Here is a 22,558-nt window from a genome sequence, read left to right on the forward strand (position 1 = left end):
GAGATATAGAGATATAGAGATATAGAGATATAGAGATATAGAGATATAGAGATATAGAGATATAGAGATATAGAGATATAGAGATATAGAGATATAGAGATATAGAGATATAGAGATATAGAGATATAGAGATATAGAGATATAGAGATATAGAGATATAGAGATATAGAGATATAGAGATATAGAGATATAGAGATATAGAGATATAGAGATATAGAGATATAGAGATATAGAGATATAGAGATATAGAGATATAGAGATATAGAGATATAGAGATATAGAGATATAGAGATATAGAGATATAGAGATATAGAGATATAGAGATATAGAGATATAGAGATATAGAGATATAGAGATATAGAGATATAGAGATATAGAGATATAGAGATATAGAGATATAGAGATATAGAGATATAGAGATATAGAGATATAGAGATATAGAGATATAGAGATATAGAGATATAGAGATATAGAGATATAGAGATATAGAGATATAGAGATATAGAGATATAGAGATATAGAGATATAGAGATATAGAGATATAGAGATATAGAGATATAGAGATATAGAGATATAGAGATATAGAGATATAGAGATATTAGAGATATAGAGATATAGAGATATAGAGATATAGAGATATAGAGATATAGAGATATAGAATATAGAGATATAGAGATATAGAGATATAGAGATATAGAGATATAGAGATATAGAGATATAGAGATATAGAGATATAGGATATAGAGATATAGAGATATAGAGATATAGAGATATAGAGATATAGAGATATAGAAGATATAGAGATATAGAGATATAGAGATATAGAGATATAGAGATATAGAGATATAGAGATATAGAGATATAGAGATATAGAGATATAGAGATATAGAGATATAGAGATATAGAGATATAGAGATATAGAGATATGAGATAAGAGATATAAGATATAGAGATATAGATATAGAGATATAGAGATATAGAGATATAGAGATATAGAGATATAGAGATATAGAGATATAGAGATATAGAGATATAAGAGATATAGAGATATAGGATATAGAGATATAGAGATATAGAGATATAGAGATATAGAGATATAGAGATATAGATATAGAGATATAGAGATATAGAGATATAGAGATATAGAGATATAGAGATATAGAGATATAGAGATATAGAGATATAGAGATATAGAGATATAGAGATATAGAGATATAGAATAGAGATATAGAGATATAGAGATATAGAGATATAGAGATATAGATATATATATAATATATATATATATATATATATATAGATATAGAGATATATATATATATATATATATATATATACACACTTTACACACTTTATTTACACACACACACACATATATACACACACCACACACACTATAGAAAGCACATTAATTTAAAACTTGACATAACACAAAAGAACAGTCCTGTGTAATCATGAGAATGTATGCTATTGGCAAAAATTGCTATTAACTGCAGAGGCAGCTATGTACTTTTTCCCTTTGATCTATGCATTTCCCACCCACTGCTAATAATACTGAAGCTATTCAGTTGACGTTTTCAAGTTTCCTATTTCACATGCAAGAACAGTTTTCAGAGATTACAGACATTTATTCTAGCTATGATTGTTCTATCATGTGGAGGATAAAGCTTGTTTTTTTAATTCTATATTCACATGAAAGCCAGGGAATCATTGTAACAGTAGATTCTGTATATAGTATACAAAATATGGAAAGGAATTTTTGTTTTTTGTTTTAGTGCATTTTTGATTCCTGCAGCATATGTAACTCACATGGTTGCTACTTTTTTTTACTTTCACACCTGATATATTTGTATGGGAGAATACTGGGACAAAATATCTAAGGCTAGAGCCGCACAGGGGGACTGATTTCAGCCCTACCATGGGCAGTAGCCTCCTCTCTTTTCCACATTTGTAAAGTGTTGAATTAGCCTCAGCGGATGACGGCTCAAATTCAGAAACTCATGGGGGCAAATTTACTAAAGCTAGCGCCAATTCACCAGCATGACGTCATTCGTAATTCGCTAGTGAAGTGGACCTACTCTAGCGCTACTTCTTATGGCAGGCAAAGTTGCGATATGGCGAAGGGACGTAACTAAGCTAATTCACTAACTTGCACATTTTACTGAACGTTACCTCTTCCGCCAGACTTGCCTTCGCCACCTCAGACCAGACGAAGTGCAATAGATTAGATAGGGATTGCTTCAAAAAAAGTTGAAATTCCCAAAAAACGCTGGGGTCTTTTCCTTTTTTAAGGGTGATAGGCTGAAAAAGATCATAAATTTTTTTGGGGGTACCCTCCTCCCCCCTACATTTCCTAACATATGGCACCTAAACTATACAGTGGGCACATGTATAGGGGCACATGTATAGGGCAAAATAACAACTCTATTTTATCTTAGGAAGCTGTCCCAGGCTTGTGTAGTGTAATGTATTTGCTGCTACATATCCGTCCATTGTACTTTAACTTGGCACCATATGCAAATTAGGCATCGCTAGCGTAACTTCACTTTGCTTGAAGAATGAATACTAGCGCAACTTCTCTACCATTCGGCTCCCTGAGCGCAACTTCTCATTTTAGTTAATTTGTGTAGCGCTGGCGAAACTACGCCTGGCGAAGTGCGGCAAAGTTGTCGCTGGCACAACTTTAGATCTTAGTGAATTTGCCCCACGGTTCTTTGCTGAGTATGTTTGCATCAAAGCCAATTCATCACTTATGAATGTGGAAAACAGAAGAGGCTATTGCGTAGGGCAGAAATCAACCAGCGTATTTCAGCTAGCTGATTTTGGCCACCAGTGTGGACCTACCCTAAAGGGTGAATTTGACCATTTTTGGCCAAACTTTACATCTTGGGATAAGGGCACACATTATGTATTAAGTGTTTCTCTCCATCTGCAAATTTATTTCAGGAGGAGAGAAGCGGATCTGCTCCAAATTACGGAAAGGCCGTCTCCCATAGATTCCATTTTATCCATATAATCCAAATTTTTAAAAAGTATTTCCTTTTTCTCTGTAGTAATAAAACAGTACCTTGGATATATATATTCAAACTAAGATATAATTAATCCTTATTGGAAGCAGAACCAGCCTATTGGGTTCATTTAACATTTACATAATTTTCTTGTAGACTTAAGGCATGAACGGAAACGGAAAGATCCGTTATATGAAAAGACCCAGGTCCTGAGCATTCTGGATAACAGGTCCCATACCTGTACTACAAATGTTGGACTCTGATTCCCTAACTACCAAAAGACAACTAAGACTATTCAGAAGTTACTCTTTAGTACTATTAACTGACCGTCTTTCTTGTCGGTGTAACAGTATTAATGATATTTAATGATGCAACATCTCCTTTAAGAATTGGATTACTGTGATAAACATGAGCACATGTTGCAGAAATCGAAAGCAACGGTAGCCATTTTGAATTTAAGAGAAAGATCATCTCGCCCGAGGAGAGGCAAAAATGTGCAGGAAGTTAAAAGATGTTGCCCTTTTTTCAAGTTTTATGCTTCCTCTCTTTTGCTTTATATGTAAATTTCCCACAAGGATAAGGTACATACAAACAATGTGGAATTATGAACCCTCAAAAAGAAGGCAAAATAAAGATTTTTGGTGAGAGCATAGTTTTATTGTTAATTTAGAAGTTTACAAAATGACAAATACATTTGATGTAAAGGTTAGACTAGATCTGGAAGCTAAAGGCAGTGGCATAACTATAAAGGTTGCAGGAAGGTCCGGACTGTGGGATCTTATTCCTCTATAGCAAATTAAAAAAAACCTCCTCCTCCTCCCCAGTCACTCTCTTACCTGCGTTGAAGAAGGGGGACCCAAGTCGGGTGGGAGTGGGCAGGGCAGAGGCAGGACGGGAATGGGGCGGGATGATGGCAATTGGAGTGCGCCGGGCCCCTCTGAAGATTTTTTTTGCAGGGGGACACGGCCCACTCTAGTTATGCCACTGGCTAAAGGAGAAACACTATTGTGAACTCTAGACAGAAACAAAAGGATACTTATTGCAGATACTCTGACACGTCACCCCCATAACAGAGACAGATAAGTGTGGCCCGGGGTCTCTGCACTGCAGGAGACAATGGTTTGTATTCTTGTAAAATAGTTTAACTGTCGCAGAGCTTGAACCGGGTTGTATAGCCAATTGGAACAAAAAGCATGAAACAGATAGAAACCCGTGTATGCCAATAAGGTGTCCGAGATATATACTGATACACACATTTCACACAGCATCTACCAGGATTCCTCAGTTCACATGGTTAAATGAGTAATGTCATAAAATGTCTTCTTATCCTTGGGAGCGCAGCTCAATAAGAAATAATCATGCAAGGGAGGGGGAGAACCTTATCTACTGTGAAACAAAGAGTTAAAAATCCATTAAATAACCAGCAGACTGGAAGCAAGAGATAAGGAGAGAGAAATGGAAGATAAATGGAATGGAGAGACAGAGAAAGAGGGAGGGGTGGACAGAGACGCAGCAAAATACAAATGAGCAAGAAGTTTAAAAAAAAGAGTCAGAGAGAAAGGAAAGATTGAAGAATAAATCAGGGAGATAACAGTCAGGGGTCATTTATCTCCCACATGACATGGGGCAGAAAACGAGAGACCTAATTCAATGCACAGCCTTTAAAGTAGGAGAATACAACAGAATTCTCACTTTGATTTTGCTCCTGGTCATATAAGGGTTAGGCCTGTACAGTATATCTCTTGGGTCCATGGCAAACCAGACTTTGGCTCTGCCAGTGTTTTTTTTTTTGCTGGCAGAGAAACACCGGTCACCTCTTTGGCTGATATGTATATTTTGATCCCAAATGTTCAAATTCACTACTCAGATGTTCCCGGTTAGTTAGTACATTATATTTTATAATTACTTATACTGGAGCAAACAAAAACCCAACATGGCAAACACCCATTCAAAACAACTTTCTTTAACCATGCCATGACTAGAGGAATGCATTTAAAAGCTTACCTAAATAACAACCAGTATGTGGGAATTTTAAATAAATGGCCACAGTTTTAATAAACAGCTCAAAATAACATGTTTAAATGGCAAGTAATTCCAAGAAGTTATCACAAATTAATCTAAACAGTATTAGTACAACCATCCAAAGTTTACTCCATGTCTAACAACTCACAGCAAACCAATTCAAATCAGATGTTTGCATTAATAAGATATATACCGGTATAGGACCAAACCTCGGGACATCTTTCTGTAAGTCTATGGAAGATGGCCTTTATGTAATTTGGATCTTTCTGGATCCAGGAGAACGGATTCCGGATAACGGATCCCATACCATACTACTATATTTTACTGCTATATCATATTTACTACTATATTTTGAATGGCTGCAATTATAATGAGGATTGGAACAGACTTTGCATCTGTATATACTGTAATATATACTGTAATATATACTGTAATTGTCCAAGAATCAGAATCGGCACACGGCGATCCACCACGATCTCCGCTTCCGGAGGGGGGTCGGGGGGCCCCGTGTAATTACGTTAATAGTGTGCACATGTGCTGCGTGACTTTGGTGGATTCAGGAGAGGTTTTGTGCATTAACAGTGTTGGACTGGGTCGGCAGGACACCGGGAAAAAACCCAGTGGGCCCCCGTTTGCTCGGGGTGGCGTGCACGCTAGCTACTGCTCCAGTGCGTCCCCTGTTACGGCAGCTCTGAGCCTGTGGTAGTGAGAAATACAAGTGCATGTGGGAGCCCGGAGTTGTGCCTCTCACAGGGACTTAGCAAAGATGTCATTCAGTACAAGCGCGTGCGCAGGCAGCAGGGGCCCCAGTATGGGCGGGAGTCAGAGGGTGGCCCCCGAGAAACCAACCCCGGTGGGCCGCGGGCCCCCCAGTCCGACCCTGAGTGTGAAGGTCGTCATAAACCTGTGATTTTTTTTTCAGCAGCGTGTCATTTTCGCTGCATCTCCCCCCAGTGCCTTAAAAAAGTTGACAGCTCTTTATAGATATATAGCTTTTTTTAATACTTAAAATACATTTGATTCTAAGGGGGTTATTTACTAAGCTCCGAATACCCGAAAAATTAGATTTTTGTGTGTTATAATAGGCTTTTATAAAAAAAAAATCACGATTTTTTAATGAATTTCTTAAACCCCGAGGGCTAAAAAGCCTGAATATAAAAAAACGGCATCTCAAACCTGTCAAGGTTGCATAAAAGTCAATGGTAACAGTCCCATTGATTTTTGGTTGTGTCGGGGGTTTCAGGCAATTTCACAATGTTTTCGGAGCTTTCGGGGGAAAATTCACGAAAAAAATCGTGAAAATCTGAGCTTTTCCCGCAAAGGTGATTTTCAGGAAAAGGTCATAAATAAGCGTTAAAAACCCGAGCAGCTTAGATCGATATTAGCCGATATTGAGATAAATTCGGACCGTGATAAACAACCCCCTAAGTGTAATTAGAAATGGGTTATTCCTTGAATTTAAAAAATGCAATAACAGTGCCAAAGTGCCTTATTCACGCAGGCATATTTAAATAAGTTACATTTACTAGCAGTACTTGAGTATATACATTTTAAGCTAAATTTAAGTTGTAAATGTAACAAAATATACAATGCAATATGTTGACATATGTGACATACATACAGCATAAAATATCTGTGTCTGTACATCATGTTTTAGTATGTTTATATATGATTGTCTACTGTATGATGCATGCATGATGAATACAAGTATATTTAGGCTGCTACGAGCATGAGTCAGCAAAAAACACCACTTTCACAAGTATTCTGCAGCTCTGAATCAGACTGTATGGCTTTTCTAATGCTATGACAAATATTTGTGCCTCCTCTGTTTATCCCCCTGTTTCTTTTTCACTGTTTTGCATCATTATTGGTGTCAAATTAAATGACCTTCTGTGACAGCACAGTCTGGCACACAGTATCGGAAAGGACTGGAAGAAAAATGGCTGAGAGCTGGGTCTTTAAAATAAGAAAGCAGGAGTAAATTACCCTGCCTGAAAGGGAGCAATAATTAGCCCTGAGTAGCTTATTAAAAGGAGGTCGCAGGCCAAGCAGCCATCTGGGATGTGCGTTTGCCTCTGATTGTTTTTACACGGGATTCGTTCACTGTATTAGCTTTCATGTCAATGCACCTGCCCAACCCACTAGGGAGCACTTAACTCCTTCATCGCTGTGAGGCATTAAACCACATGTAATGCTATGTACAGCAAAGCCACTTCAAATGAAGTGTGTTTTTTATAGATAGAGGAGGAAGATTCTACAATTCACCAAAATATTAAAACTCCCCATTCAATCAGAGGCAACACATGATGATATTATATTATTGCCACTTGATTCCATAATAGGCAGCAGGGAAAAAAAAATATCAAAGAAACAGTAATGTCAAAAATTAGGTTTTTGTTTTTTTTTTATTTATTATTCATTTATTAAGGTTTGAATCTGAATTTTTGCCACAGGTCACAAATTCTATTTATATTTTTAAAAACCCGAATGTTTGGTAGAAGTCTATGGGAGTTGTCCTACGCAAAATTCAAGCCTTTTTTTTTTTTAAATTTGTGTTTTAGAGTTTCAATTTCAATTTTTGAGTATGCAAAATCACAAAATCGAGTTTAAGTTCTTTCCACAATTTTGCCACGGACTTTCTCATAAGTAAACATTCTAGCTTTTTTAGATTGTGAATTTATTAGAAGTAGAAAAAAAAAACTCTAAACTTCACAAATTTTGATAAATAGGCCTCCCAAGTTTGTATCTTTTGATCTAGAACCTGTAAATAAACTATTTCCTGGTAACAGACATCTTGTTTTATATATGAGAGGTTTTCATTTAATGGTCTGTATGCCATGAATTGCATTTATAGCCTGTTTATTTTCCTGTGTAGGAACTAAACCCATTGTATTTTACTCAGTATATCTGCTATATGCTAGTTAACCGGTGCCACTTTGCCCTATTTTAGTTTGAATGGCTGCCTCCATGACTACACAGCATTATATATTTACATAAACTCTAGAAGTGGTTCTGAAACATACCAGTTTTACCATGGCAAGGCAACAGTACATTATATATTAATTGCTTTAAAACAATTCAATTTTTTTTTGTTACTGTCCCTTTATGCTAAAAACAATGGCACACATGAGTCAAGCTTGCTAGTGATATGGGCTAATCCTCTTTACTGCACTAGTTTACTATATTCATATTCAATATAGTTTTCTTTGTGAGCATCCATGTCTCCCTTTATTTGACTTTATAGTATCCCCAACATTCTAAAATATTTAAAACCAACCACAAGTTCAACTAACATATTTCAAATAAGCAGCTCAGAAAAGAACGGAGACTTACATTTTTTACCAACCATCCTCTCAGGTATTTATCCAGTTAGTTTATCCAAACATTTCTCTTAAGGTGGCCATACACAGGGAGATCCGCTCGTTTGGCGATCCAAACTAGCGGATCTCTCCCCGATATGCCCACATTGAGGTGAGCGATATCGGGCCCTAGGGCCCAACGATCGGATCAGAATGGAGGCCATACGGGCGGTCGGAACACGGGACAGCATCAATGAAAAGATGCGGCAGTGATCCGACGGGATTTTTTACCTTGCCCTATCGGCATCTGTCCGACTTTCACCATATATCGATCGGGGACTCCCGTAGGATGGCCCCACACACAGGCAAATAAGTTGCCGACTCTGTCTGTCTGCAGCTTTTATCGGCCCGCATGGGGCCTTAAGACCCCTGTGGTAGCATATCAAGTGCTTCAGGAACACAACATATTTTTACAGCATCAACAGAAACTTAATTTTAAAGTAAAACTATATTGTAGGTCAAAATACCTCCACCATGTAAACACTGAAAATGCGATACAGGTATGGGATCTGTTATCAGGAAACTCATCCAGAAAGTTCCGAATTACAGAAAGGCCCTCTCCCATAGACTCCATTATAGTCAAATAATTCCGATTTTTTTCGAACGATTTGAACTAAAAATCGTTCGAATACTCGACCATTCGATAGTCGAAGTACTGTCTCTTTAAAAAAAACTTCGACCCCCTACTTCGCCACCTAAAACCTACTGAGGTGCAATGTTAGCCTATGGGGAAGGTCCCCATAGGTTTTCCTATGTTTTTTTGGTCGTAGAAAAATCGTTCGATCGATGGATTAAAATGTACTAGGAAAATTTGTGCCAAATATCTTATCATCAAATACTGACCAAAGCAATGGAGCATGGTGCAATACACCTTCCCATCCAATAATTGCATTTGAATCATTGCTGGTTGATGAAAATTTCTTACTTAACATTAAGTTTCTGATGAATATTTGCAAAAATGTTGCACCAAGGTCATATTTTAGTACAAGTGCATCTTCATAGACGTGCTACTATCTCTAGCTACTATTTGTATCAAATTATCACAAAAAAAGTGTATAAAAATTGCATCTCTGTTATTTACATTCCCAGCAATTGTAAAACGTATCAATGTACGTAAAATTTGTCAAGTACTCCCTTCTATAAAATAAAACACTCTTTCTACATATGATTTCTGTCAATCTTGAAGAAGAATGCAAAAAGTGATGGAGTAAATGAAAATTAAATACAGTATAGTATGTTCCCTCTTGCTTGGATGCATACAGTCAGGGTCAGACATGTTATTCAGCTTAATTTTATGGAAGACCTGGTTCTCCTGACAATCAAAAATGTAACTCTTGCTTTGGGTAGGATTTTTTACAATAAGCACCTCTTTACTACAACAAGCGGATGCATGAAAATCTGATTTTTTTTTCCCCCAAACCAAATTTTCGCAAAAATTTAATAATAAATCGGAGTTTGCAGCAGAAAATATTGAGATAAATTTGGATTTTGATAAATAACCCCCTAGTGTGCGTTTAACTTAACCAATTTTGCAAATAGATGTAGCAATGCAAGAGTGCGTCAGTATCACATGCTTTCTGTCACCAGGTTCAAAACAAAGTGGCTCTGCATGGTAATGGGGGTTGAAAGAGCCACAGAGGACTTCTTAACTGATATAAATGGAATTTGCAAAATTTAAAGAGAATTAATTTGGACCCATATACATATGATGTGATGCTCTACTAACTTGCTTTCTTTCTAGTTTGTTCCTGATGCACACTTATATACAATCAGTATACTCTCGTAAGGGTAATATTAAGGTGAAAATAATTATGGTATGTGCTTGAGAAAGGATACAACTGAATCATTGCTCCTAGTTGCTTTAATGGTAATATGCAAAAAAAAAAAATCTTGAGGAAAATATATTGCCATATATAATTCTGCAGAGAGAATTTTTAGATTATTATCTAAATATTGGTATTTACAGTGTGCGATTGCTCTGATGAGGCAACCTCATAAAAAACTGAATGTGAACTCAATTAGGCAAAATGTCATGAGAGAGTGTATAGAAGAATGCCTGCTTGTCTCGCCATATTACAAAGTGGAAAAAATCATTGAGAGTCACAAAACCCTTACATTTTTATGCTAGATTTTTCACGGTAGATAGGAGGACCTCTGCTAGAATCATTTAATGGTATTCCTTTGCACCTGCTAGGAACACATTTAAAGGGGTCACTCATGCTGAAGTCATGGTTGAGGTTCCCCTTTAGTACCTGTTTTTGATATTTTCTGCCTGCAACAACGTCACACCATATGAACACCCGGCTTCTTGCTTGGGAACAGGGGCGTAACTATAGAGGAAGCAGACCCTGCGGCTGCAGGGGGGCCCAGGAGGTATAGGGGCCCCATGAGGCCCTAATTCATATACAATTTCAATAAATATTGGAGAAACAAGTCAACCTCTAAACATTTTGGGGGCATGAAAAATAATTTGCTGTGGGGCCCAGTAATATCTAGTTACGCCACTGCTTGGGAATTACAATCTTAGAAGGGGGCTACAGGCGGTGATAAGGAATGTTATGGCCAACCTGATTTTAAAGGGGGGCTTTAAAGTTATAGGAAAGATTTAAACTTACCATTGGGCACATCCAATAGACAATTGCATAATAAAAAATGAAATACTCGCATATTGTCACTGGCAAACAACTCCAGTTATTAAAAAAGTCCCACAGTTCAGAACTTCTGTTCTGGATTAGTCACTTATATAGGAAAGCTAAATAGACAGGTGTTTTAGTAGACACAGCTGACATGTGAATGTGTGTTCTGAAATTGCAATAATGTTCAAGCCTATAATATATATTATATCAGATTATCTCCGATTGTTGTCTTGAATATTAAATGATTGGATTAACACAGTTTCAGGAAAAGATCCATTCCATTCGTTTGACGACCTGGCAATTTATGCCCAGCTTCTCAGAGCCTATATAAATATCACAGATACAAAACATTATCAAAATCCACCCTGTTTGTTTTAGGGATGCACCGAATCCACTTTTTTGGATTCGGCCGAACCCCCGAATCTTTCATGAAAGATTGGGCCGAATACCGAACCGAATCCAAATCCTAATTTGCATATGCAAATTAGGGGGTGGGAAGGGGAAAATTTAGGAAAAATTAGGGTTCGGATTCGGTTGGCCGGGCAGAAGGATTTGGCCGAATCCACATCCTGCTGAAAAAGGCCGAATCCTGGATTCGGTGCATCCCTAGTTTGTTTTGACATGTAGAGTTACCATTATAGTGGTAGGAGCCTACATGGTCCCAATTGTTTTATTCACACTGCTAATCTGTGATTTGATTTATATAATAGGTTGTAAAAAGTGAAGCTGAACAATAGTCATTGTCATATCCAGGTATACCAAGGTATAAAGTGAATTATGGGGAAAAACATGGCTTACAATGTTCGTATCAGGAATACATTGATTTACTGCAGTGAAGAACATCCAAAATAAAAAGGCTGCACCTTCTTCCCTGGTGGGCCAGTCCAACACTATAGCCATCACCCTAGCCAGTCACATTTACATAGGTAAGTATAATGCAAACCAAGTAAATATAGATGCAGTGTCAAAAAAGCTAGGAGTAAAAGTTATTTTCTTGATTTACATTTGCTTTTGTTGAATTATACGAGGCACAGAAATGCTTGAAAAATCCCACCATGCAAATCATTAAAAGAAACCATTCAAGACCATGTTCCTTTCCTAATGGCCAATTAAAATGACTAAAACAAATAAACATACACATCAAATGTAATAATGTGTCAGCATATTTTACAAATATGTTTTCCCAGAATCAGCTTTCATAAAATGAAAAACCATTAGCTGATTGTGCCAGAACTGGATGGGTTAATCGCACTTGTGACAAGGGACTTTGGCCCCCAGTGTGGTTTTTGCTTCTCCGCAGAAGCCTCATTTGCAAACAAATTGCTGCAGTCCTGTCCTTATGTAAATTTGCCTCCTACAAAAATTGTGCTGATTTTGAAGCATAAGTGTTTAGTAGCCTGAGGGCGTTATTGGGAGTTGCCACAGAGCACACATTGTGCACACCTGCTTCTTACCAAGGAGAATTCACTGATATATTACCAAGTAGTACCAATGACCTTCATGCAAGATTGTTGTTCCTTAGATTATAAATTCATAGATGTATCAGTGGGAGAAGTCCTCACAGTTGAATCTAGTTATTGAAGGAAGATTGTATTGCTTTTGGTCAAAGCTATATATTAAAGGTGGCCATAGATGCAAAGATCCACTCGATTGGCCACATCGCCAAACAAGTGGATCTTTCCCCGATATGCCATTAACAAACATGGCTATATCGGGGGTAATCGGATTGTTCGGCCGTATGGCCGAACGATCTGATTACGGTGTGCCGTGGGCTCCAGCGGGATCGGTCGGGTCAAAATCAAACCCGACCGATTGACCGATCTCCGCGGGACGAAAGATGTTGGCACACGCCACACACGATCCGAAAGTCGTACAAATCCTTGATTCGTACAATGGGATCTGTGTGTCTATGGCCACCCTAACTGCACAAACATGCATGACTAAAATTTGCAGACACTCCAGACAAAGTTAAGTGGTAAGGTAGAACTCCACAGGCGATTTTGGAGCGATCCAACGTGCTGCTCAACAGACACAGGCGTCAAGTTGGATGCGATGAAAATAAGGTAAGCAACAGGAACGTCGGATAGTGTCGCAGCAGTGGTACGACGCAGCACGACTGTCGGATGCAGACGCTGCACCTGCATCCGACAGTCATGTTGCGTCGGATGAACGCTGCAACGTCATACAACATTTCTATCTCTTACCATATTTCCATCACATCCGACTTGACGCCTACGTTTTTGCGCAGCGCATCGGATCGTGTCAAAATCACACATGGAGTCCTACCCTTATACCATGATCAACAAACTAAAAATTGAATAGGTCCATTTCTCGCTCTCTCCCTTTAAATATGTATTGTCCTACTGCTCACAATTAAGCTCACCTTAATGTTTCTCTATAGCAGGGTTGCCAGGTTTCTTCTAATTTAAAGTCCAGATGGGTTTTGAAAGTACAAACTAGCCAAGGTACGGATTTGAGCCACTTTTTGGGCCTTTGGTTGGTTTGAAATTTGGAAACCAGCCAAAGTTTTTTTTTGCCCTAATGTGCCAAGCCTGAGTCTTCCAATGCATGTTGGGTAAAGTAGTTTTTGTTTAACAATTTGCCAACTGCCAAGTTTAATGTAAGACTACAATACCCAGCATGCAATGGGACTGACTTGTGTAGAAGATGGGAGTTACCAGATTTGGGAAATGTACCCCCGCCTTCTGTCCCTCTTTCTGGTGAATTTCCTCAATTTTGGGGCAAAAATCTGGTTGACCTGCTTTACCAATATTTATTGAAATTGTATATGTATTATGGCCTTATGGGGCCCCCCTCTGTAGTTACACCCCTGGTGATGGGTAAATCTGTCCCATTTTGCTTCATGGGAAAATTTGTTAAACCGTGTCAAAAAAGCGTATTTTCATATAAATTCATTAATTTCTTTTCACTCAACATATTGTGCTGTATTTCAGCTCCTCTTGAAGTGCCTCTTGGCTAGTTTTTGGCAGGTTTTGTAGCTTACTGTGGCTGGTTTTCAAAATTAGACCTGGCAACCCTATAGAAGAGTCTATCTTTTAAGAATAGCCTCTCCCTATTTTCCACATTCCCCTAAATGAATAGATACAAGTCTTACACACCTCTTACATATTACACATATAGCTTAGCCACATTTTTCTACATACCCACCATATAATTCCACCCATTGGTCCCGTCTCCTTCCCCCAAGCTATCCCAATTCATATAGAAGAACAGATGTAGAAATAAATACTCCAATAAAACGTTTCTGAATTATTTGCAGTATCTTCAGTCTAAAGCATTTCAATTGTTAACTGAAATATGGATAATACAGTAGCCAGCTCTGAATTAGAAGCAATAAAATAGGGTAATTGAAAGTGAACTAACTACATGAAACAATGAATGGACTAGAACAATATGTACAATATGCAGTACACATGGTTGGTGTGCACAGAAAATCCAATGGGCTTATTCATAGAAGTAAACAAGCTCTCTACCTTTGCTTCTCACTGTAAGGTGCAACAGCAGTGACAGTCCCGGAGAGCAGAAAAAATGTGTTGTAGAGAAAAAAAAGATACCAAAGTCAGGGATTGAGCTTTTAATGACATGCTTTCAAAAAATGAAAACATATTAAAGCACCATAATATAGGACATTGGCACAGCACACACATCAAAGGACACAACACAGCACACAAAACACAAATCACAGCACACTACATATAAGAGATGCACATGGGACACTCTGCATTGGCAATTCTACATGCAGGGAATGTAGAAAAGCAGGGTGTCTTGAGAGTGAGTGATTCCATGCAGATGATTCCCACTAATGTAAAAAGGAGACTGTGTGTGGATAGCACACATCCTTCTAACTCAGACACAGTAAGAAGTATAAAGTAATAGTGAATGAAAATTCTGCTTATTAATTTGGCCCCAGGTACAAGGGGATGTGGAATGGTCAAAAAGCAAAAGAACTCAAAGGAATAAAGTTCAAAGGGTGATGCCCATTAGGGGTGATGCCCAATAGATGTTCCTTATTTTAATACACGATAAATAGGTAATAGAGGAAGGCCCAGTCATGAACAAGAGGGAAGAGGGAAATAAAATGAAAATGGAAGAGGAACTGCACCCAGATTTGGGGAGATCCATACCTTGGTCATCAATCATCAAGTGGGCCAGACCTTAAAAAAGGAAGGAAAAGGAAATAGAAACGAGAAAAAAGGTGTGATAAAGGGTGAAATAAAGAGAAGAAAAGAAGATAAAGACAACAGGAGAGGGAGAATAAAACATATAATTACCACACTGGCTATTCAATACCCCAAACAGGGATTGTGGTGACATACTTAATCTGGAAGTATGGCATAATAGCGGTTATCACTCCAGCTTTCCAAATCATGCAGAAAAGCCATCGTTTATCAGAAGAGGATACATAAAATGCATGGAAATAGGCTAGCAGTTCAATGGGATTTTAAAGTGCTGTTTACTACTGATACTGACCCATAAAATATGTTATAACAGGGAAGCAGATCTTTTTAAGTTAAAACAACACTTTCATGTATTATTCTTTAAGCAGCATTCTTCCCCATCCATCTATAATATATAAACATACAGGTATGGGACCTGTTATCCAGAACAGTGTCGGACTGGGATGCCAAGGGCCCACCAGAAAGCCTTAGGCTGAGGGCCCACTTTCCAAACTTTTATACCTCCTCTCCTCACTCAACCTCTTTATTCTCCTAGTCTCTTTTCTGTACATACTATACGCTATTCTTCCATTATTAAGCATTATTTCCCATAAAGAAATAGGGAATAACCATGAAATAGGCCAAATGGATTGAAGCAAGAGGCCCACTGACACCTGGGCCCACCGGGAGTTTTCCTGGTATCCCTGTGGGCCAGTCCGACACTGATCCAGAATGCTTGGGACATGGGGTTTTCTGGATAACAGGTATTTCAGCAATTTGTATCTTACGTCTACTATAAAACCATTTAAACATTAAGGGGCAGATTTATCATGTGTCGAATTTCAAAGTGGAAAAAACTTGGAAAGTCAACGTTTTTTTATCGAATTTGGGCGTTTTCGGTCTAAGGAAAATCATTCGATCGTACAATGAAATCCTTCGAATCGAACGATTTCATCTATCGATCAAACGATTTTCCTTTGACATCTAAAGACTTAGCCAAATGTTGGCTATGGGTTCTAGGAGGTCCCCATAGGCGAACATAGCAATTCGGCAGGTTTAAGATGGCGAAGTGTCGAAGTCAAACAAGAGACAGTACTTCGATTTTCGAAGTCTAACTTTATTACTTCGAATCAAAGTCGAATTTAGGCCTATTCGAAGGTCGAAGTACCCAAAAATTGTTCTAAATTCAATCTTTTTAAATTCGAAAATTCACTTCGACCCTTAGTAAATCTGCCCCTAAATAAACCTAATAGGCTGGTTTTGCTTCCAATATATATTAATTATATTTTTGTTTGGTAGAACGTACAGTTTTGTTAATACAGAGAAAAAGGAAATAATTTTTTAAAATCTGGATTATTTGAATAAAATCGAGTCTGAGGGAGACAGCTTTAGGATATATTTGCTTTCTTTATATATATATTTCAAAATGTAAAAAACTAAGCAATTTGGAAGAAAAAAAAAAAAGGTATATTGGCTCTAACACAGGGAAATTGGGAAATTCTGACTATGTTGGTAAGCTACTCACCTGGAATATCATTAGCATCTAAGGAAGCATAAAAGGATAAAGGATTGGAGGTGGGGTAAGAAAAAGACAAAGAAAAAGGGAGAAAGACAGGAAAAAAAAGTCAGACACTATGCACTCAACACAAACTCTTTGCATGATAATTGCACTTCATGCAAACAGGACACAATCGCCTGCCTTTACCCCTCCCCATGCACACATGCAAGTGGAAGATGAGAGGCAACTCAACCCATCCACTATGCATGAATTTCTTCATCTGTCCAGTAGCGAACAGATTGCTGACACACCTGCAAGAATATGTGTTAGAATATTCTTTATGTGAAACACATTTTATATCAAAAACAATCTTAATTGTATCCTGAGAAAGGCACAACACCCCCCACAAACACACCAATATTCTGGACAATAAATTCAGACAGATTGTGTGCAGAAGCCACTCATTGCCCAACCACTCTGAGAGCACACAACCCGATCCAACACTGGATTGCCAGAATTTATCATCAGTAGCAGGAAAAAGTTTGAGAATCAAGGGACTAATGAGACTTCCCTCCAGTTCCTTGTACTCTCTCATGGACTCTCATTGCAACCAACAGCACAAAGATTTATAGAATATCATTTTTATGAGTAGTTTCTTTTCTTGCAGTGGGGATTGACTCACCGCTGACCACATGGTCTTTACATGTGGACAATTACTTGTGAAGTCCTCGGACAAACGGAGCAAACTTCTTCCAGCGTGTATCTTAGTGAATATGCAAACAAGTTAATTATACTAAGAATGCTGATGTTAGCCTCTAGAAATTGGCTGATGCATGTCCAACACAGGAGACATAGATATAGCAGAAAAGGTAAATATTTAATATATGTATTCATTTCATGCTTTTATTCCCTGTTACCAGTGTTATTTGATCTACCCATTAGACTCTGCACGCTTGGCCAGCTCTGCATCCTTTTCATCCTTTTATCCCAGTTCAAACATCATTAGCCAACAAGAGAAAGGGGACAGGAGAGTCACTGCAGTGTGTTAACCCTTTTCTTCAAAGCAACAAGCTAACAAATACCATAATTCCCTGAAGCTGACACCATATATTGTTTCACTGTTCTACGCCCAATACAGAACACTATTTTCTTCACTGCATGTCTTGCCTTTATTTAATGCAACAATGAAATACAATGTCTGTCTTATTATTTTATATCCCCCATGCTTTGTTACTCTCCCCTATTACTTATATGTCCAGTGAATATATAGTCCTTTCTATTGTTGTTTTCATCCTCTCCCTATAATTTCTCTTTACATTTTTTTGGTGTAAGATCAGGTGTTTTATTTAAAGAAGAAGTGAAACAAAAGTATTGGAACTCATTGTGCCCCAATATATGGTTTTGTTGTGCCCTATACCTTACTCTGAAACAATCTCTGGAATGGTGTAATAGTTGATATGCAAAGACAGGTATAATGTCCTTACGGCATTTCACGTAGAAAGGACAAGACCTGTATTTTTTTTTTTCTTGCACCACAGGAAAAAACTAAAGCATGATGTTCTAAGGTCAGAATATGCACTGAAACAAGGGGTGTGCTAGCAAATGGCAGGGTTAGGCATTTCTAAGAGTAATGGGACATAGGACAATTCTGCACATCTTGCTGCCCAAGAAATTTCCACCTTGGTGGGTGCTAGGCATGTAACAAAGTGCTGGAATTAGCCAGCGTTGTCAAAAAAAATAACTGCCTAACAATTGTTAACAACTGGCTAACATGGTTATTACTATTGGAATGAATGGGGGAGAGATTCCAAGCATTTTGCCACCCTCCAAGCAGAAAAATGCTAGGGCGCCAAATCACATAGATTACCCCCTGCGTGCCATTATTCTTAAAGAGGAACTATCGCGAAAATGAATGTTGAATATAAGCTTTAGCATACTGAAATAATAGGTTTTCTAAATATAATCCATTAAAAATTCGGTACCGTTTCTCTTCACTATTCTTCTCTCAGCATCTTTTACTCTTCATTCTGTCTTCATGCAGCAGTTGGGTGTCACATATTCATTGACAGTTAGATCCAATATATCTTATAGGGGGGCTCCTTTTGCCTAGATGTATTAGAGCTCACTCTTAAAATTACCAGACATCATGTCTCTCTACATGCAGGATTTATGCAAAAGGCAGTTATTGTGTTAGATTTTTTTTGTACTGGAATAAGTTATTTGAGTGAGCTCTAATTCATCTGCTAGGAAAAGAAAGCTCCCCCCTATAAAATATATTGGATTTAACTGTCAATGAATATCTGACACCTAACTGTTGCACAAAGACAGACTGAAGAGAAAGATGCTGAGAGAGAGAGATGGTGAAGATAAACTTGATAATTTCAGAAATGATGCAGAATATTTCATTGATTGTATTTACAAAATGTCTTATTTCAGTATGATGAAGCTTACACTAAATTTTCATTTTCACAATAATTCCCCTTGAAGCTTTCTTTGTGGTCCAGAAGTTCAGACCCTAGACCGACCTAAATATTCACACTGTAGTATGTGATTATATGGAAGCCCTGTGCATGGGCCATTTTACAAGAAACGTTTCCCAATATTACAATGCTCTAAATGATGCAGATTTCCTTTGTACCACATTTATTTGCGGTTCCAGCACTTATATTTCTTTCTGTATTTGTGTGCAAATGGTGTCTATTGCAGCATGTTGTGTCAATTATGGCACCTGATTCAATTGCAGCTGTGGTTGGAAATGAAGAGAATCCTATAACTACTGCCAGGACCAGGCAGATGAAAAATACAGGAAACCTTGCATCCATACATGCAATTGTGCACAACTCATCAGGGAAGGCTGAGAGGACACATTGGGGCAGATTTACTAAAGGCCAAAGTGAGTAATGCTGGTGATGATTCACCAGCATTACCAATTTCAGGCACTTCGACGATTTACAACGGGCGCAGGCGTGACTTCGCTAGCGAAAGAGACAGACCCTAGTGGTCATTCGCACTCTATCGCCAGGCGAATTTTCACTCTGGCAAATGGACATTACTCAGCAAATTCACTAAGATGCAGATTTTACTAAAGTCACCTCTTTCGCCAGATTTGCCTTCCCCAGCTCAGACCAGGCTAAATGCATTGGAGTACATCGATCTGCCTCAATCTTCTGTTACTTTCATTATAATTTTTATCCTAAGTCTTTTCCTTTTTTCAGAGTGATAGCCTGCAAAAGTCCTTAAAAATTTTTTGGGTAACCGGGTTCCCCCCTACATTTTCTTACATATGGCACATAAACTATACAGTGGGCTCATGTGTAGGGTATTATAACAACTAAATTTTCTTTATTAAGGTTCCCTGGACTTGTGTAATGTAATGTATTTGCTTCAACAAATACGTCCATTCAACTTTAGAATTTCCTGGAAATTAGCCTGAGCGAAGACCTCTAAAAAAGTTGCATTAGGCATAATTGAATGCTAGCACATGCTTTGATTGCTGAAGTAACGCTAGCAAAAATTTGCCCGCATTCTGCGTCTTGGACGCAACTTTGCATTGTAGTAAATTAGCGTTGTCTGAGCGAATTTTCGCCTGGCCAAGTGTTGCGATGGCTGCAAAGCCGGTGCTGGTGAATTTTCGCTGCTTAGTAGATTTACCCCATTGCCATTTGTCTCAGTTTGCTAATGAGCAAGTGTTTATGCAAGTTCCTTTGTGAATATCATCAACGTGTACTCACACTTTGAACTTGCCTGTAAATGTACCATAATGTGTTCTGAATAATGGGCTTCTAGGGTAAGTGTGAACAATCAAAAGCATTTTTGGAGAAATGTTTTTATGACTTTTCTGGGCCTTTTTGCAATGCCTTTACTAAAAAGGTCAAACTACATTGCAAAAAAAAAAAAAAAAAAGGGGTAGTATCCACTGCTTTAGTGTCTTTTCCCTTGCTAGAGATGTTTGAACAAGGCTGAAAGGTTTCTTTTTGTTTGTCAGGTATATAGAACAAAAGGCAATACAAATTGAAGTACAATTCAAATCATACAGCAGGGTTTATATTACATACAGTGTTTACCTCCAACAGTCTGACTGTACTTAACGAATGCTATAGAATACGTAATAGGGAACAGATATTCAGTCTGCTACTGGCTAGCAGCTGTGATCATTTGTTTCAAATGAGTTGGCAAACAACTTCAGTCCTGTAGATCACTGATGTTCTCAACCGAGGAAACAACCTTCTGAACCCCTTCAGATGAAGAAATACATTACCCGCCATCCTGGGAGTAAAAATTCAACAACATTGTATCCTGTCCTAGAATGTATATTACTCTTGTAGTACAAAAAAAGTACAAACATTTTGCCAAAGCAGTTTCAATTGCACAAATACACAAGTGAGAGATACACCTTTTAGCTATAGAGAATTACCTTGAATTGTTACTTTCATTTTCTAACTTTTAGTATGATATAGATGAGTGCTGTCCAACTGGCGACCCATGTCTGGCGTGGCCCCCACATGGAAATCTGCTGATGGGCACCAGCATTGTGTTATTGTATGTAGCTCAGTATGAACTGTTCATCTTAAGAGTTCTTCTGACAGGTTTCCCGGTCTCCTGCTCTGTTCTGCCTTCTCTATGCCCCCTGTGTGTGCCATACTCTGCCTGCCCTATGCTCCCTATGTGTGAAATACTCTGCATGCATGTGGCTTCCAATATCGACACTCCACCACATAGGCCAGAAGATTCCGGCCCTTAGTACCACAGAAGTTGGACAGCACTGATTATAGCCAGTAGTTTTATAAGGCAATTTGCAATTAACCTTTAGTTCTTAGAGAACTTTAAAGGGGTTATTCACCTTCCAAACACTTTTTTTCAGTTAAGTTGTTATCAGATTGTTTACCATAAACAAATACTTTTTCAATTGCTCTTCATCTTTTATTTCTCACAGTTTTCCCAAAATTGAAGTTTAATGTTCCTGTCTCTGGTGTCTCAGTCTGACCGTTCAGTGATCCAGGAGCATCTAAACATCTGTTGCAATTTGCATCATTTAGTTGATACAATTAGTTGATACATTTCTCAGCAGCATCTTTGGAATATTAGCAACTATTGTATCAATTCTAACAGCCGCCTGTAATGAAACTCAGGAAATCTGCTCAGCAATGCCAAGGATAACAAATGTATCAACTAAATATATCAATTTAGAACAGTTAAAGAGTCGGCAACCACCCCCAGAGCTGCTTGAGAGATGAAAAATTAAATTTTACACTTCAATATTAGAAAAACAGTCACAAATAGAAAGTAATTGGAAAAAGTCTTTATTTCTGGTGAACGATCTGAAAACAACTGAACTGAAAAGTGTTTAAAGGTACACAACCCTTTTTTACAGTTCACATGTTTGTTTCTGCTATAACATACAAAAAGTTAATTTACAGATTACCTTCCCTTTAAAGAAGTACTCCTCATAGAGGTGTCCCTAATTACACTAGGAAAGTACTAAAGGATGATGTTATTTGAACAGATAAGATTTTGCAGCTTTTGTTTTTCCACTCTGGGGAAACAGTTATAACTTGAAAAACTTTAAAACACAAGAGTGTGTTAGACTGTGTGCACAAATAAGAAACAATGTAGTAATTTTAGGGAATTATAACAGACAGAGTAAACCAAGAGCAGAGGATTAAGTGATGTATGGGGTTTGGGAAAACAAGAACAACAGTTTCTGTATTTAGAAGCTCCATGGTATTATAGAGACCAGTAAAGACAAACGTTAATGAAGGAATGGGGAGTGAAAATGGAAAGCTTTATGCATGGGGACATAATGGTGCTGAAACTGGAAAGGGCCTTCCCCAAACTATTGCCAACTAGTAGGATGCAC

At 37.9% G+C, this 22,558-nt stretch overlaps 1 protein-coding gene across 16 annotated transcripts in view; it reads right to left on the reverse strand.

Annotated features, from left to right (window-relative positions):
* LOC108699836 (neurexin-3) overlaps window positions 1–22,558 on the reverse strand; it is a 337,779-nt gene that overhangs the window by 295,220 nt on the left and 20,001 nt on the right. For all 16 annotated transcript variants that reach the window (XR_005963885.1, XR_005963884.1, XR_005963886.1 and 13 more), the window contains exons 3-5: window positions 16,729–16,746; window positions 15,171–15,200; window positions 14,520–14,531 (exon numbers count right to left, since the gene is read on the reverse strand). Coding sequence is in view for 13 of the 16 variants with exons in the window: in XM_041575094.1 (XP_041431028.1) it covers window positions 14,520–14,531; window positions 15,171–15,200; window positions 16,729–16,746 (60 nt within the window). In the remaining 3 variants the exon portion in view is untranslated. The remainder of the gene's footprint in view (window positions 1–14,519; window positions 14,532–15,170; window positions 15,201–16,728; window positions 16,747–22,558) is intronic.

The sequence above is a fragment of the Xenopus laevis genome, chromosome 8S (assembly GCF_017654675.1).
Source record: "Xenopus laevis strain J_2021 chromosome 8S, Xenopus_laevis_v10.1, whole genome shotgun sequence".
Classification (NCBI taxonomy): domain Eukaryota; kingdom Metazoa; phylum Chordata; class Amphibia; order Anura; family Pipidae; genus Xenopus; species Xenopus laevis.